Here is a 17,375-nt window from a genome sequence, read left to right on the forward strand (position 1 = left end):
AGAAAGCAACTGACACATGCGCAGAATAATCCACAGAAAGAGGCATAAATGTGCCAGGAAATGAACATAAGAATAGCCTTACTGGGTCAGACTAATGGTCCATCAAGCCCAGTAGCCCGTTTTCACGGTGGCCAATCCAGGTCACTAGTACCTGGCTAAAACCCAAGGAGTAGCACTATTCCATGCTATCAATCCAGGGCAAGCAGTGGCTTCCCCCCATGTCTTTCTCAATAACAGACTGTGGACTTTTCCTCCAGGAACTTGTCCAAACCTTTCTTAAAACAGCTATGCTATCCGCTCTTACCACATCCTCTGGCAACACATTCCAGAGCTTAACTATTCTCTGAGTGGAAAAAAATTTCCTCCAATTGGTTTTAAAAGTATTTCCCTGTAACTTCATCGAGTATCCTCCTAGCATCAATCATAGCCGTGCCTTACTATGGCGTATCATGGGCGCATGTCATAGTGTCTGTTGATGCCATAGGCAGAGTGGAGGGGCAGAGAACTACCAGCAAACCATGCACATGCTTTTCTCAACACTGCTGCTGCAGGACATATATGCTGCCCCTGTATTTTTTTATTTTTTTTTTTAACTTCTACCTTTCATGCAATCTGCAGCCCCAGGCCTGCCCTCAAATGCATTCAGCGAATACGCATGAGATACATCTTTAAGACATGTGTACGAGATGCATTTTTAACACACGTATATATGGCACCCCCCATCAAGTATGATAAATATATCTTCATCTGTCATGCTGGTGTACACTTTTGACGCACACGCTCAAGCTACACTTTTTTCTTAAAATTCTTTATTCAATTTTAAACATACAATAAGTGCATCAATATAATATAACAAATAGATCATAAATATATCACTTAATAGTCATCAAGAGTACACATAAAATTCTATTAACCCCACCCACCCAACCCTTCCTATTATATAATCAAATACAATGTACAATATACATTAATAAAATTATCCCCCCTCCCCTCTCGTAATTGAACCTGTAAATCAAGGGAAAAGGATCATTTAATCATTGCAATATTTTGTTAATGGCTCCTACACATCTTGAAATTTTCTAAAACACCCTCACTGTATTGCAATATACAGCTACACTTTTAACACACGCGTCTGAGATGTATTTTTAATACACGCAGTTCAACACGACTGGCATTTACACACCTGCCAGTAATTTTGGAGTGTTAAAGGCCAGTGCTTCATTTTGTGCATCATCAGGCAATGTCCGGGCATCGCCCAGGGTGCTCATTTTAATATAAATGACCTTGTTGTACTACATTTACATAGTGTTAGCAGAGGACGCTACGAAGCACGGAAAAGACCATGCAGAGCCATTACGTGCAACGGAAGCTAAAATACTTTGACACTAAACTCGGGCAGCTTGCTCTAAGCACATGACGCAGCAAGGCAGAAGAGACATTAAGATGTGTCATTTTACTGTTAACCCAGGTTGTGAGTCACTAGGTCTCATCGCATAAAATGAGAGCTGTGCCGAAATAACGCGTTAGTGGTAAAATAATACATTTTGGAGGTCCCTTTTGGTATAGGCACTATGGGAGTTAGGCACCCTGTCTTATAGAATAGTGCGCAGTCAGATGTGCGCACACATTTTAATAATTGCCAATTAACATCCAATAATTGGTTACTGATGGTTAAGAGCTTGTTAACAAATTCATTTGTGTGCACATCTCAGCAGCGTGCTCAAATTTAGGCACACAATTTTGGGCACCATATATAGAATCCAGGGGTATATGTGTTTATAAAATAACCATGGGAAGCCTATATAACTGTGGCTAAAATATAGTCACTATACATTTATATTTGCTCAGGTGTAATTGTATGTAGGTGAAGTACATGTGCATTTCATAAACAACACATGCAGCTGCAACTGCTCTGCCCAAACTCGCCCTCTAAACACACTTGTACATATGGGTCATATAAAATACGCACCACCTTCTCACCGTGCGTACTTCTGCCCATAGGATCATTTTATATGAGTCTTTGTACATGCATAAAACAAAGTTTATGTGCGTGCAGTGGTTGGGAAGTGTATGGTGCAGTGGTTAGAGCCACAGCCTCAGCACCCTGAGGTTGTGGGTTCAAATCCCTTACTGCTCCCGTGACCCTGAGCAAGTCACTTAATCCCCCATTGCCCCAAGTACATTAGATAGAGTGTGAGCCTACTGGGACAGAGAGGGAAAAATGCTTAAAACCTGAATGTAAACCACTTAGACTATAAGTGGTATATAAATACTTAAATTTAATTAATTAATTAAAAATCCTTAGGAGGTAATTTTATAAAGTAATTTCCCTTTTGTGGGGAAAATACTAACTGGCTTAAAAGGATATGCACTTTGCCAAGAGGCTTGTGCAGGGGTGGAGTTTGAGCAGAACTCTCAAATACGCACGTAGATTTATATAATATGCCACTCTAGAGAGTATAAATTGAGGTTGCGAGGCGGTAGACTTGGGAGTAATGTTAGGAAATTCTTTTTCACGGAGAGGATGGTAGATGCCTGGAATGCATTTCCGAAGGAGGTGGTGGAGAGAAAACCGGAGACGGAATTCAAAAAAGCATGGGAATGAACACTGTGGATCTCTAAATAAAAGATGAATGGCATTAATTGAAGAACAAGGGCCAGTACTTTGCAGATGGGCTGGGGAGGGCTTCAATGAGAACTTCAATAATTTAGAACATGAGGAAGGATGCTGGGCAGTGTTATACGGTCTGTATCCCACAAATGACGGTTTGGATAGGCTGGAGTCGGTTTCAATGGCAACTCCAGCAGTTGGAATCCAAGGTGTCAAGATTCAACAGTCCGGCACCCAGTAATATCAAAGAAAAAAGATGATTCAATTTAAGCATGAATTTATAATGAGTGTAACTTTTGGGCAAACTGGATGGATCATTCAAGTTTTTATCTGCCATCATTTACTGTGTTACTATTCATGTACACCATTAATCTAGGCGCGAGCATCTCACAGCAGCTCAAGGGCAAGTGTAACTGTTCACGCTTGTAATGCACACCCGATTTCTGCCGTTTACGCTAGCATTTTATAAAATAGCTCCTAAGCAGGTGTCTACTTGCCCTCTTAAACAAGGTGCCGTGTTTACGAGGGGAATTCTTTAACTGGGCACCTCTATTTAGGTGGCCTGAGACTGTGTGCTAGATATCTATTCTATTACAGAATCCAGGCACCTAGGTTCCATTATGGAAACTGGCATAACCCGCTAATGGCATGCCTAACATTTGAGCGCCTGGAGTTACACTAGCCATAGAGCTGATGTAAGTGCAGTACACTAAATGCAGCAGGGTATGTGCAGAATGTGTAGTGTTCTATAAGTTAGGTGTGGCAAGTGGAAGCCCCATTTATGCTCTGCCCATGTGTGTGCTCTCCTTGTAGATACTCACTCTGTAAGTTAAGTGGATATTTGCTGCATACTGCTTAGGAGCCCTGCTAGTACATATGTGAGTATGTGTGCACATACTCTTAAGTGCTAGTATTTTAAACAATTACACATGCAATGGACAGAAAAATGTTAGCGTCTGGTTTATATCATTGCTTTTATAGTGTCCACTTACCATAGCAGTGCAGTAGAAAAATTAAAAGTAATATATTGCAGGTGAATAAATCAGAAAATAACAGCTTTGTAAGTGTGTCTTCTTATTGGACCTTTGCAGAAGGGCTTTACACCACTACATGTTGCAGCAAAGTATGGTAGCCTGGATGTGGCAAAACTCCTCCTGCAGCGTCGTGCCCCACCTGATTTTACTGGCAAGGTATTGTAACTCACAAAGGATTGGGGCGGGGGGGGGGAGGGATAAGAGTAAGGCATGGAAAAATGTGGAAAGTCAGGGATACTTGTCTAGAATGTTTGGATCTAAAATTGTCATCTTAATGAATAAATCGATTAAAATTATTCGTATAAATATCTGAGGTCAAATAATATTGCACTGTTGTAGCGAAAAATGAAAACTACAATAGGATAAAGACAGTAAAATGTCTTCTATTGCATGAAATATTCATTTTGTAAGGCCATTGTTGCACATACAGTATGTATTGGTTAATGTGACGGAATGCTTTCTCCAGAGCTGTGAAATAAGTTACAGTGTATTGTACTACTCAAATCCTGGACTTTGCAAGCATTATTAGCCCTGAAATACATTGCAAAACTAGTAGCGGTAGCATTTTGAATGACTGAATGTCATGACATATATTCAGAGCAAGACTGAAAATGCACCAATGTAGTATTCCTCCTTTCTTGGAGGGAGGATGAGGGTGGGGTGGAAGGAAGTCATATTGGCAGTGGGCAATGGGCAGTGCTGCATTCCATGCTCACGCCAAACTATGCCTATGCGAAGATGGTACTATGCATACAAATAAGATATTTGCAGCACACAGTATGGTGAGTCATAATGAGCCCTATACATGGGCATAAGCCTATATACACAGTTTTCTAATGTCCCAGAGTACCTACACCCCTTAAACTGCACAGCACTAATAGCTGTCTTGTTTTTTGGTTTACATCCTTAGAATTCTAACATGAGCATTGTTGTCTGTAGTCAGTTGTTACTGAGTTATGTATTGTTTGGATAATGATATAACATGTCTTTATGTAGCTTCATATCACCTTCTAATGGCAGCCAAGGCAAAGCTAACAATGACTTAATCATGTAAAATAACCACACCCCTTTGCAGAATGGCCTCACTCCACTCCATGTTGCTGCTCACTATGACAACCAGAAGGTGGCGCTGCTGTTGCTGGAGAAAGGTGCCTATCCCCATGCTGCCGCCAAGGTGAGATATCTCAGAGTGTAGCCCATGCTGCAAATCATACTCTGTACAGATATATAGACAGAAAGAGAGAGATTTAGATATAGATTTCATTTTTGGGGGGGAGGAGGTGGAATATAGTACTTTCCAATAGAGAATGACATGAGGATGGGTATTCACGGTTAACCAAGGGGTGGGGGTGGGGACAGAGCCTACAGGGTAGAGACAGAGACAGAACCTGCAGGGATGGGGCAGGGATGGGGACAGGAACAGAGCTCACGGGAACAGGGACAAACTTTGTCTCTGTGTCATTCTCTAAAAATTTGAGATTAGTATCAATATGGAAAAACTTAACACATCATAAACAATTGGCAACTGAATTCAATGATTAAAGAAAGATCTGCAGAAGCTGGTTTTGGATTTGTGTTTTGTCTGCCTTTGATGTGGCAACAAGAGTCTTGTCTGTTGATCAAACTCCTACCATCTGCAAGATCCTTCCATCGTGTGCCCAACTGCTTAAGCCTCTTGTTGTTACTGGAACAGATTCATCCGTTATTGCTGGAATCAAGGAGCATTTCCAACATTTAATAGATACTTTTTTTTCCTGTTCATCCACTAAACAGTTTAGGTTGTCTTCTACACCCATGTATGAAAGACAATCCAATTTCCTTCCCAGATGATGTAAAAACATAGGCAACTGAATCATTGGGAAGGATGTGCCCAGTGGCAGTGGCATAATAAGAGGGGGGGGGTCCATCCTGGGCGCCATCTTGGTAGGGGCGTGATGCCCGTCCTCCTCTCAACCCCCTGCTCCTTCCCTGCCCCCCCCACTGTCCTGCAAGCACGCCGTTTCGCTTCCCCCGTACCTCTGTAATGTTCCTGGTGCAAGCAGTGGCAACCCCCAACCTGCCCTTTCTATTGCAAATGCAAGCAGTGTCTCACTTCCAGCTCACCACACAATTGTTTCCCATGTACTCACCTTTATAGGACCCCCAGGGACCCCTGAAGAAGACTTTTTGTCGAAACGCAGACCATGTTGAGTCCTGTATCCCTAGCAGACTAGGTCCTTTAAGGCTTTTATGTGGATGATTCATTTTTATGTGGATGAAATTATTTTATGTGGATGATTTCAGTGTACCTTTGGAACTTTGACACTTTCAAATAAAGTCCATTTAGGAACATCGTCGCTCCACAGAGATTTTTTGGGTTTTCTCTTTTTCTGACATCACATCCTGGATCTGCGCCTAGGAAGTGATGTCATAGGGAGAACCCACGCAGGTGTGAGAGCAGGTTGGGGGTTGCTGCTTGTGCCAGGAACGTTAGAGGTATGGGTGAAGGGAAGTGGTGCATGTGGCAGTGTGTGTGTGGGGGGGGGGAGCAAGGAAGGATTGTGTAGGATGGGGGACGGAAAAGAGGGCAGGGGAGGCACCACTGCTCTGGGTGCCTCTCACCCTCACTACGCCACTTCCCAGTGGCGTAGTAAGGGGGAGGCAGGGTAACAGTCTGTCTCAGGTGACGTATTGGTGGGGGCACCAGCACCTGTCCTTCTCTCCATCCCCTGCTCCTTCCCTGCCCCCCTCTTAGCACATGCACGCGCCCTTTCCCTTTCGTCGTACCTCTTTAACATTCGTAATGTGAGATGCAGCCCCCAACCTGCTGCTCGTGCCACATCAGCAGCTCTTCCTCTGATATCACTTCCTGGACCCACGCCTAAGAACTGACGTCAGAGGAAGAGCTAACATTGGCGTGAGTAGATAGTTGGGATTGCAGCTCATGCTGCGAATGTTGAAGAGGTGCAGGGAAGGGGCACATGTGCGGCAGGATGGGGCAGGGAAGGAGTGGATGGGGGTGTGAGGTGTGGAGAAAAGGTTGGGGGAGAGCACCAGCATTCTGGGCTCCTCTCACCCTCGCTACACCACTGGTTGTACCAAAACCAGATCATTGTCTTGTGCTATAAAGACCTGCGTGCATTTGTCTTCTGTGCTATTAACTTGAGCTCATTTGTCTTGCGCTCGAATGACTGTGAACCAAATGGAAGGTTCTATTTGTGATTTATAAATAGTTGTAAAGAATTTTTTCTCTTTTTATATTCTGATAAAAAGATTTAAATCTAAAATCATAACTGCTTGAGACGTACAAATGAGAGACCACGGAAATGGGGACAGAGTTCATGGGGATGGGGTGGCGACAGAGACAGAGCCTGCGGGGACAGGGCTGAGGGGGGAGGGGAGGGACACAGGTACAAACTTTGTTCCCGTGTCATTCTCTACTTTCTAATACTTTATCCCAAACTGCCTTCTTCCTTCTTCTCATTGAGAAGTAGGGTTGTATTGTAAAATAGAATATTTTTTTTCCAGTGAGCTTTAGGGAGTAGTTACTAAAGTGCATTAAATGAATAATACGCAATATTTGTCTCTTAGCACATGATAAATGTCAAAATCATGTGCTATTTTATTGTGACACATAACTAGTTAATCGCAATGTGGGTTGTATAATAATAAGATACAAAGCATGCAGATGCATACAGTGTAATTCGTTATTATGTTAATTGAATAATGCAGCTTGCATTGAACTCTGAAAACAGTCTGATAACATGTGTTTTGATGCTTCCAGGCATTATCTCGAATGGGCAGGAGCCTTAGATAGAGCAATAACAATAGAGAAGCCTCTTTCCTCCACCTCCACGCCATATGCCTGGAACAGGCTGCCAGAGTCATTACGTCATGCTCCGTCTCTAGCAGTATTCAAATCCAAGCTAATATCCCACTTTTTTTGAAGCCGCTTTCAACTCTTAACTCCCACTCACTGTCAAATACCTAGGCACATTGTATCTTTCATTCTACCAAAATCTCTCCAACCCCGACATATCCTGTCTGTCTGTCCAAATTAGATTGTAAGCAGGAACTATCTATTGAATGTTAAATGTACAGTACAGCGTTGCATATGCCTTTCAGCACTATAGAAATGATAAATAGTAGTAGTATTGCCTGACAAGCTAGGGCATTATTCATGATATTAATCCATGCCCTCCTCCAGACCCATGGCTAAGATTCCCTTCCTTCAAAGAACTTCCTCCCTTGCCACATAGGCCATCCCTGAGCCTATCCAACTCAATCTGTGGTGGTGTAGTGGAATGAAGTAGCAGTGCGCCTAAGTCACTCCTACCCCTTGTGGCTTTGAGTTCAAAATAGTGCCTGCAACCCCTAGTGATAATCTTGTAGTACTACCGCTAGGGGCCAAGCAGCCACTGGGGTGGGGATGAAGAGGGTTCCTCTATTTCTAGTGCTTTAGCCAATGATATCCAGCCTACGTCCGGTTCTTACACAAAATTCCTTTCTCTAATTGTACCTATTGTTCTTTCCATATGTCTTTCCTCTGAACTTTAAAATACTAAACTGTAGTTCTATCCCCTCTTCCCTACTATTTATCACTTATATAGTGGCGAAAGGCATATGCAGCGCTGTACATTTGGCATTTAATAGATGGTCCCTGCATGGAAGAGCTTACAATCTAACTTGGGCAGACAGACATGACATATAGGACAAAGTCTTCTATTTTTAGAGTAACGTATGATTTGATATTTTATTTTATTTGTTTTCAGCATTAGTTTTTCTTGAAAGAGATTTATTTATATTACAAGATTTGTCAAACAAGGACTTTATCGTAAGCTCATCTCTTGCGGTATCATCAGGCCCTGCTACACCGGAACAGGAAGTTATATCAGCCATTTCGGTGTAGCAGGAACTGAAGATATCGTGAGAGGCTGTGGAGCCAGTGAGCCTGCCAGTAGTGCTCTACTTTAATCACTAGCATTGCTGGCAGACAATAAAAGGTTTGTTAGAAGGAGGGAAAGAGCGACAAACCTGACCTGACCATGGAGGGAAGGAGGAAGGATAGATACCCAACCATGGAAAGAGTGAGGGACTGAGGAGAGAGAGAAAAAAAAGATACCCAACCATGGAAAGAGGGAGGGAGGAGAGGATCACAGGAAGATTTGCTGGGAGAAAGAGGTGCAGATTGGGGGGGGGGGGAGGAGGTTATGGTTATCTTTGAGAGGACCAGATTTTGGAAATATGGATGGGAAAAAAAAGGGAGATGGTGACAGAAAGGGGAAGGAAAGGAATGGTGAGCACACAGTGGTAGGGAGAGAAGGGAGGAAAGAAGAGAAAAGAAAAGGGAAAAAAAGGAAGGGGAGGGAAGAAAAGAGAAGAGATGAAAACTAGAGAGATTTGAAAAGGAGGAAGAAAAATAGAAGTATAGTTAATCGTGAAAGATGGATATAAGACAGGAAGGTGCAAATCATTTGCACGGAGGTGCAAATCATTTGCATGCAAACTCCTGACTCAGTGAGCGATTGAGTCGGGGCAGAGCCCTGACAGTAGTGACAGGAGAAGCAGCCTCTTATCAGGCAAAATAACTGCCCAATTAAAACATTTTTTTTTTTAAAAAAGCCCCCCATGCAACAAGGTGCCCCCTCCCCCTACCACTATTTATATTTCTATAGTGATGAAAAGCTATACGCAGCGCTGTACATTTTAGCATACAATAGACAGTTCCTCCCTCCATGAACCCCCCCCCAAAAAAAAAATACCCCCCACCGCCGCCCGCTGCAGCCGCAACCACCTCAAAATTATGGCAGGAGGGATTCCTACTCGCTCCTGCCATCAGTCCCTCTTCTTTTCCCCCGAAAAAAAAATGGCAGGAGGGATGCCCGATGCCCCCTCCCTGTACCTTAAGTTGGGAGCAGGAGCAGGAGCTCAGTCCCTCCTGCTCCTCCGAACTCCAGCAAAGCATCTACCTGGGCATTATGCCCCTCCCCGGTGCATCATGTGATGCATGGGGAGAGGCCTAAGGCCCTGATTGTCTCAGGTGCCTCAGGCTCCTCCCTTGGGAGTAGCCTAAGGAAGTCCCTGATTGGCTTGATTGGCTGTTGGTAAATAGCTTTCTTAATGTTTGTTATATGCCTACTTAAAAAAAAATCTATATTTTAGTGTTGAGAGCCATATACCAACTGTTGCTTGAATGTGCTTAATAAGTGTTCCTTAATTAATGCTGTTTTTTCCTAATAAATAGTCTGTTGGATGGTTGGTTTTAGAACGGTTATACCCCTCTGCACATTGCTGCTAAGAAGAACCAAATGCAGATAGCAACTACTTTGCTGGACTATGGAGCTGAGACTAATATTGTGACAAAGCAAGGAGTCACACCGCTTCACTTGGCTTCTCAAGAAGGTCATGCAGACATGGTGGCACTTCTTCTGGATAAAGAGGCCAACATCCATGTGGGAACAAAGGTAATCGCTTTGTTACTGTAGAAGTACCTATGGAAACTTCATAATTCAAAGTATGTAGCACTTGATGGACCTGGAGTTTAAGGCTGCTAATAATCACTAGTATAGGTCCAGAAAACTGTGAACATTTATGTATTTTAGGGCTGCAAATTTAATGCATTAATAACTTACCCCCTCTTTTACTAATGCATTGCGCAGGTTTTAGCACCGGCAGTGGTGGTAACTGTTCCGACGCTCATAGGAATTCTATGAGCGTCGGAGCAGTTACCACTGCTGCCGGCACTAAAACCTGAGCATCGCGTTAGTAAAGGAAGGGTTTAATCATGTTACTTTTTTAAAATGCAAGTTAACTTCTCCCCTCTGTCCTTGTTTTCTCCCGGTATCTCCTCTTATCTCTCCGGGCATGTCGGCAGCCCCTTTCTTCTGCTGCTCCTTCTTCCTGCCTGTTGCGGCCCTGAGGAAGATGATCATACAAATAAAATTACCAAATTTTATTTTTGGTAGGGCTACACATGCTAAACATACTAAATTTCTTTCCAGTGCCAAAATTTTATATAGTAACATACAATAAAGCAGGAGAAACATATTAAACAAATTGCTCATAACACTATTAACACAAACGTAGGATATTAAAAGGCGAAATCCTTGAAATGAAACTCCCTACCCCCACCCTCGCCCATCCCATTTGCAGAGGGTGAAAAACCAACATCCATCCACATCTACATGCATACATCTCCATTCTTTCACTATAATTCAACTATTATCTGCAAACTCTTAAATAGGCGCCCATAATCTGCTGACAACATCGGACGACCTCAAAACATTCCGAAAAGAAATCAAAACCCTGCTTTTCAAAAAATTCATCCAAATATCCTAACCCCTCTTCACCTACCTCCAGTTAATTCACCTACTTCCAGATAATTCTCCCCCAAATATCCCACCTAAACACCTTCCAAGTAAACAGACCCCTAAAATAGATTGTAATCTTTCCCCATTCTAACTGTATTCCATTTGCTAATATCACACAGTTCGGCACTGTCAGTTTACTATCCAACCCGTAAGTTCCCCTAGGATTCTATCCAGCTACCCCCCCTTAAAAAAAAAATAAAAATTGTATCTTCACTGGAAAATGTCCAGTCAAATCTTCTGTAATGTGATCTTCACTGGAAAATGTCCAGTCAAATCTTTTGTAATCCTCGTTGAACTGCAAGGTATAAGCGGAATAGAAATCCGTAATGTAATGTAATGTAATAATGATCTAAATTTGGCCCCTTTATCTCATATTTCCCAACTAAACACACTGAATTCCACCAAAATTGGAAAGACAACAAGGATGCATTTTTCCAGGTTTTCAAAATGGTTTGGATTGCTACAGGAGTAAGTATAGCTACCAGTCTTTTATGAATATTAGTGATATCAACAGAAGCAAAGAGGTTAAAGATCACATTAGCATAAGTCAAGGGGGACATTTATATGTAATAATGTTTGAATGTGATTCCACACCTGTTGCCAGAAGTTATGAACCAAGGGACAATAGAATAACATATGATCTAGCATTCCTTTTTCTTGTCCACAAGGCCAACGTAGAGGAGATATTCTGAATTAATTTTCTTTAATCTAACAGGAGCACCACAACCAAGGAAAAGACTGCAGAATGGAATGTACAAGATACAGGAATCTTTTATTTAAAAAATCAAACAAACTTGTAATCCTAGAAGTGGCTCTCATGTACATGGAATACAGACCCATGAGAGCCATTTTCAGGATTACAATTTTGTATGTTTTTGGTTTTTGGTTGTTTTTTTTAAATAAAAGATTCCTGTATCTTGTACATTCCATTCTGCAGTCTTTTCCTTGGTTTTTGTGTTTGCCTTTTACTGCAGACCCGTTGGATTTTACTTTGTTTTGCTTTGTAATCTAACAGGAGTCCATATTACACATTTGATTACAAATAATAGTGATTGTTTCATGGAGGCAGATTGACTACATTGGATGCATATAAGGAACACAAATTGCCAATGATCATCCGATATAGACACCATTAGTTTCCTTGACTATACGTATGTCACGTAAACCATCAATGTTTCATTTTCTTTGCTCTAAATGGACCAGTATTTTATACCAATTTGATGCTTCATGACCTAACCCCAATATATTTTTATATGCTGAAATAATACTTGGTTCTGGTGAATTTAATGGGATTTTTGAACTAATAATGGCATGGCAACTCTTTTACATTTGGATTATGTGATCAATCGTCCAGTCAAGAAATGTAATCAATGTACATCCCTAAATTATTTATGTATAAAAATGTATATAACCCCTCCTTGGCATCACAAAACGCAGTTAACATAGCATCAAGGAAAACAGCAGTGCTTTCACTGCTTTCCTAAATCCAACCCAACTCCACCCCCCTAAATTCCTCAGGTAGCTTATGCCACTCCCAACACAGCTTATCTTAAATGTCCTCTTTCTCCATACTTCCTTTCTCATAACAACTGCATTAGGAATCACCCAAAGACCTCTACAGGAGAACCAAAGAGGACACTTAGGCACATTATTAGCAGGATTGGAAACAGATGTATAGCCAGAGCTTCTTATTTTAGGTTTTAACAAATGAACATCAATAGAGCACCTGCATAGCAAAAATAAAGAAAGTTATGTGTTTTTTTTTAAGTCATTGTTTATTTAAACTTTAAATCCAAACATACAGTGTAAAACAAGATGAAACAACAATAACAGCAACATGTTCAAAACATTAAAAATAAATGTACATGTATGTACATGTATACAACAACTGTTAAGTAACAACCAGCCCCAAGAAACATTACAGAGAAAGATACACCACTATAGGGTACCATTTCAGCAAGCATTTAGAGTGGCAACGAGCTCTATTAGCCAAAACTGTTCGTATCTCTAAGTCAGGCATGCACTTTCCCACCATGCACAATGGCTAACCCTGCTAAAATCCTTCCAAAAGGAGATAATTAATAGGTAAAAAAGGGAGATCTCTGCCCTACTGAGGTGACCCAGGACACCAGATTTCAAAAATATTGAAGAACTAAGGCCAGTGCTGGGCAGACTTGCACGGTCTGTGTCTGTATATGGCCGTTTAGTTGAGGATGGGCTGGGGAGGGCTCCAATGGCTGGGATGATGTAGATGGGTTGGAGTGAGCTTTGACGGAGACTTCAGTAGTTGGAACCTAAGCACAGTACCAGGCAGAGCTTTGGATTCTTGCCCAGAAATAGCTAAGAAGAAGGAAAAAAAAATTAAATTGAATCAGGTTGGGAAGACTGGTTGGACCATGCGGGTCTTTATCTGCTGTCATCTACTATGTTACTATGTAAAAGAAAGGGGCTCCTCATTTTTAATAAGTTTCATAATATTAGCATACGTCTGACTCCAAAATAACTGCAAGCAAGGGCAATAAATTAAAAAAAACATTATGTAATTCATTTTCTATCCCGTTCTCCCCAAAGAGCTCAGAACGGGTTACAGGTTAACATTCATAATAAACAGTTAACAGGTTACAATTTGCCATGGTTACAGTACAAGTTATTTCGATACAAGTTTTTAACCTAACTTGACACATACTAGGGATCTAATACCAAATACCGGTTACAATTTGCCATGGTTACAATGCAGGTTTTTTTCAATACAAGTTTTACCCTAACTCAACACATACCAATATATATAATATACACTTTACAGGTTACATTTGCCATAGTTACAGTGCAAGATTTAGCAATACAAGTTTATATCCCGACACGACACATACTGAGAATCTAGTACCAATATAAATTTCTTTGTAATTCATCGGCCGTAGGTAGGGGAGTTAGGTGATGTTTTTATTGCTTTCCTAAAGTTGAGGAGACCTTCAAGGGATCTAATCTGTGGGGGCAGTTGATTCCATTGGCTTGGTATGACATGGGAGTAGAGCATCATTTGGCAGTTTGCAGTTGAAGGGGGCATGACCAGGGGGCGTTTTGAGGCGTATATCATCCTGGGAGCAGAGGGACCTATTTGGCACACATGGAGGAAGCTTGGTTGTCATGTAGCCTGGTGCCAGGTTGTACAAGGATTTGAAAACTAGCATCAGGCCTATGAAGACAAAACGTTTGCCTATGGGTAGCCAGTGAGCTGATGATAGAGCCTGTGACGAAAAGCCAAGCATATCAAGGCAGGACCAGCATAAATTAGAATTACTAGCCCATACCCGCTGCAGCTGCACTGGAGTTTAAAGTGTCCTGTGTGCCATGAAAAACCCCCAATGACTGTTTCACAGAGGCTGAATGCGAGACTGCCAATAACCGGGTCCAAAAGCTTTCCCATTGAGCCACACTTTTTTCTAGTGCTCTCTCATCCTTCCCCTAACCCTGCTTTGGACCATTCACTGGTCAGGGCAGGATTAATTCATCGAGGCACACAAATACACTGGGCCCCCTGCCCCACCCCACCCCACCATGCGCCTAGGCGGAAACAGGAAGCTGTGTCAGAGGGAAGCTTTGGGCAAGCAGCACCACTTGCACAATTACAGTTCCCGTTGCCTTTCATACCCGCGTTGCTTGCTTGTCTTACTTTCTGTCGATGGGGAGGGCTGCGTTGCCAATCGGGGTGGGGCCCACGATCGGGGGGAGGGGCCCACGTTGCCGATCCATGCTGGAGGGGCCCATCACCGTTTGGAAAAAACAATATTGATGCCCTCCTTCATCGGGCCCCCCTGACCATTTTGGGCCCTAGGCACGTGCCTACTTGTCCTATTGGTTAATCCTGCCCTGTTCACTGTGTATACTGTATATGCCTTTTCTACAATGACAGCGCCTCAACTGCACAAATGTATATCTTTGATTGAACAAGAAAAAGTAGTATTGAATAGTACCAGTACCACAAAAACTGTGGTGTACCACCAAAGAACAAATAATTAACTGAAAAATGTACACCTGAATGTACATTTTATAAATATCTAAAACCAGAAGCCCCTTTTTCTCTTATTTTCATTCTGTACATGTGCAGACTGCAGTCATGGTACATGGGCTTGACGTGCCATTGGGATTTGTGCACATCTGAGAAGCTGAAAGCTATTTCATTTAAGTAGTTTCACTACTTAGCAGGGTCCCCCCCAAGGCAGACAGGTTTCAGCGAAGATGTCAGACTAATTTTGTATCATCCATCTGGGTAGCAGCAGATGAACAGTGTTGGAGGTGGAGGATCGCATCTGATGCAACAATGGCGACATATCAAATTTATACTGCACAGAAGAAAGGCTCGACAAACTTCTTCTGTATTCTACCAAGAAAACTTGATGATGATGAGACATAAAGAATCAACATGTAGTGTTGGAAGATGGTCCCCTAGGTCAGAAGGCACTCACCATACTACTAGGGAAGAGCTGACCATCTCCCACAATATGCCCAGTGTTTATGAAGATGACGGATCAAAGCCGCCAGAACATCCTGATGATGATATTGCTGGACAGAAAAGGGAGATCAGAAGCTGTAAAAATATTCTCAACATAGGAACATGAAATGTGCGAAGCATGTATCAAGGAAAACTAGAAATTGTTTAAAGATCAAATGGCCAAAAAAAACAAACCAGATTTGATAGGGATCAGCGAGCTGAAATGAACAGGACAGGGTCATTTTCAATCAAACGAGCATTGGATCTGCTACTCTGGTCATGAAGCACAGGAAAAATGGCATGGTATTCATGCTCAATAATAAGCTTTCAAAGACGGTACTAAAGTACAATGTTATCAGTGATAGAGTTATGTCAAACCATATGCAGGGAAAGCCAATCAATGTCACTTTGATCCAAGTATATGCTCCAACGACAGGCACAGAAGATAAGGATGTAGAATTGTTCTATGAACAACTTTATAATGTAATAGATCAAATTCCGAAACAAGATCTTCTGATCATTGTGGGGGACTTCAATGCAAAAATAGGAAGTACCTCTGAAGATGCAGTGGTTAGAAAGCATTTATCTTAAGCACTTATCTTCAGTATTACGTTCATGAGAGCCTAAATCTAAGATATTCCAATGATGAAACAATATTTAATTGGTGCACCTGTGGCTCATCTTCACATATTAATCAAATCAATTATATGGTCCTCAGAAACACCACCTCGGTGTCCAACCTGTGGCCCAAGGGCTGCATGCGGCCCTGTGAAGTATTTTGTGCAGCCCCGGTCGAGGGCGATGCCATGTTTTCCTCTGCTGCCCCCGGGTGTTTACCATTTTGCTGGCTCCCTCCTCTGTCTTCCTGCAGCTTTTCTGCAGCCCCATAAACATTTTTTTCGGCCAGTGTGGCCCAGGGAAGCCAAAAGGTTGGACACCGCTAATTGTAGATGATACAAAACTCATGAACAGCAGCAAAAAAGACATGCTATATCTACTGAGAAAAGTCAAAGCTGAAAGTCATAACATGGGATTGGAACTGAACATAAACAAGACGAAGATCATGAATATGGAAAATGATGAAGATTTTGATCTTGAAGGCAATAGAATAGAAGTTTTAAAGGATTTCAATCTCCTGGGCTCTTTTGTAAACAAAGAAGCAACTAGCATTGGTCGCTCTTTAATGAATGTTCTCAGCAAAGTAATCAAAGGCAAGGAGGTAACACTCCAAATGAAGATCAGACCTGTCCACACACTCATTTTCTCAGTGGACAGATACAGATGCAAAAGCTGGACACTATAGAAAGAAGACAGAAAAAAGATTGACTCATTTGAGCTTTAGTGCTGGAGAAGGATTTTAGGCTTGCTGTGGACCACCAGAAGAAATAACAAATAAATTCTGGAAGAGATTAAACTGGCTATGTCACTCAAAGCCCAAATGATGAAGTTATGACTGTCTTATTTTGATCACACCATCAGAAGAGAGAGATCACTGGAGAAGGACATCATTTTTGGGAAGATCAAAGGAACCAGGCAAAGAGGGTGACCTGCAATCATGGGGATGACACTGGAGGATCTTTCCAGACTAGCACAAAACCAATTTCTTTTTAGATCTGCAATTCATCAAGTCGCTAGGACTCGAGCATAAGTCGATGGCACCTAACAACAACAACATGTGTAGTGTAAAAGTGTGTGCTCATAAGCCATATGGCTGGTAATAAAAGTACTCTATAGGGTTTTATTGGAAATGAAGTGAGGTGGCCAATTCCTAATTATCTTAGAGAGGAATTTATATTAGCCAAATTTAAGTTGTCTCTTAAAACCTTCCTATTTAAGGACACATTTGAAAACTAATTCTACTTTCCTTTAGTATATGAAGTCTACCAATGAGG

At 41.9% G+C, this 17,375-nt stretch overlaps 1 protein-coding gene across 34 annotated transcripts in view; it reads left to right on the top strand.

The window, feature by feature from the left end:
• ANK2 (ankyrin 2) overlaps positions 1-17,375 on the top strand; it is a 958,369-nt gene that overhangs the window by 701,896 nt on the left and 239,098 nt on the right. For 30 of the 34 annotated variants that reach the window (XM_033955859.1, XM_033955893.1, XM_033955875.1 and 27 more), the window contains 3 exons: positions 3,703-3,801; positions 4,721-4,819; positions 9,891-10,088. In XM_033955859.1, coding sequence (XP_033811750.1) covers positions 3,703-3,801; positions 4,721-4,819; positions 9,891-10,088 — 396 coding nt within the window. The remainder of the gene's footprint in view (positions 1-3,702; positions 3,802-4,720; positions 4,820-9,890; positions 10,089-17,375) is intronic. The other 4 variants (XM_033955884.1, XM_033955979.1, XM_033955993.1 and 1 more) reach the window with 1 other exon arrangement.

This window comes from Geotrypetes seraphini, chromosome 1, assembly GCF_902459505.1.
Source record: "Geotrypetes seraphini chromosome 1, aGeoSer1.1, whole genome shotgun sequence".
NCBI lineage: Eukaryota > Metazoa > Chordata > Amphibia > Gymnophiona > Dermophiidae > Geotrypetes > Geotrypetes seraphini.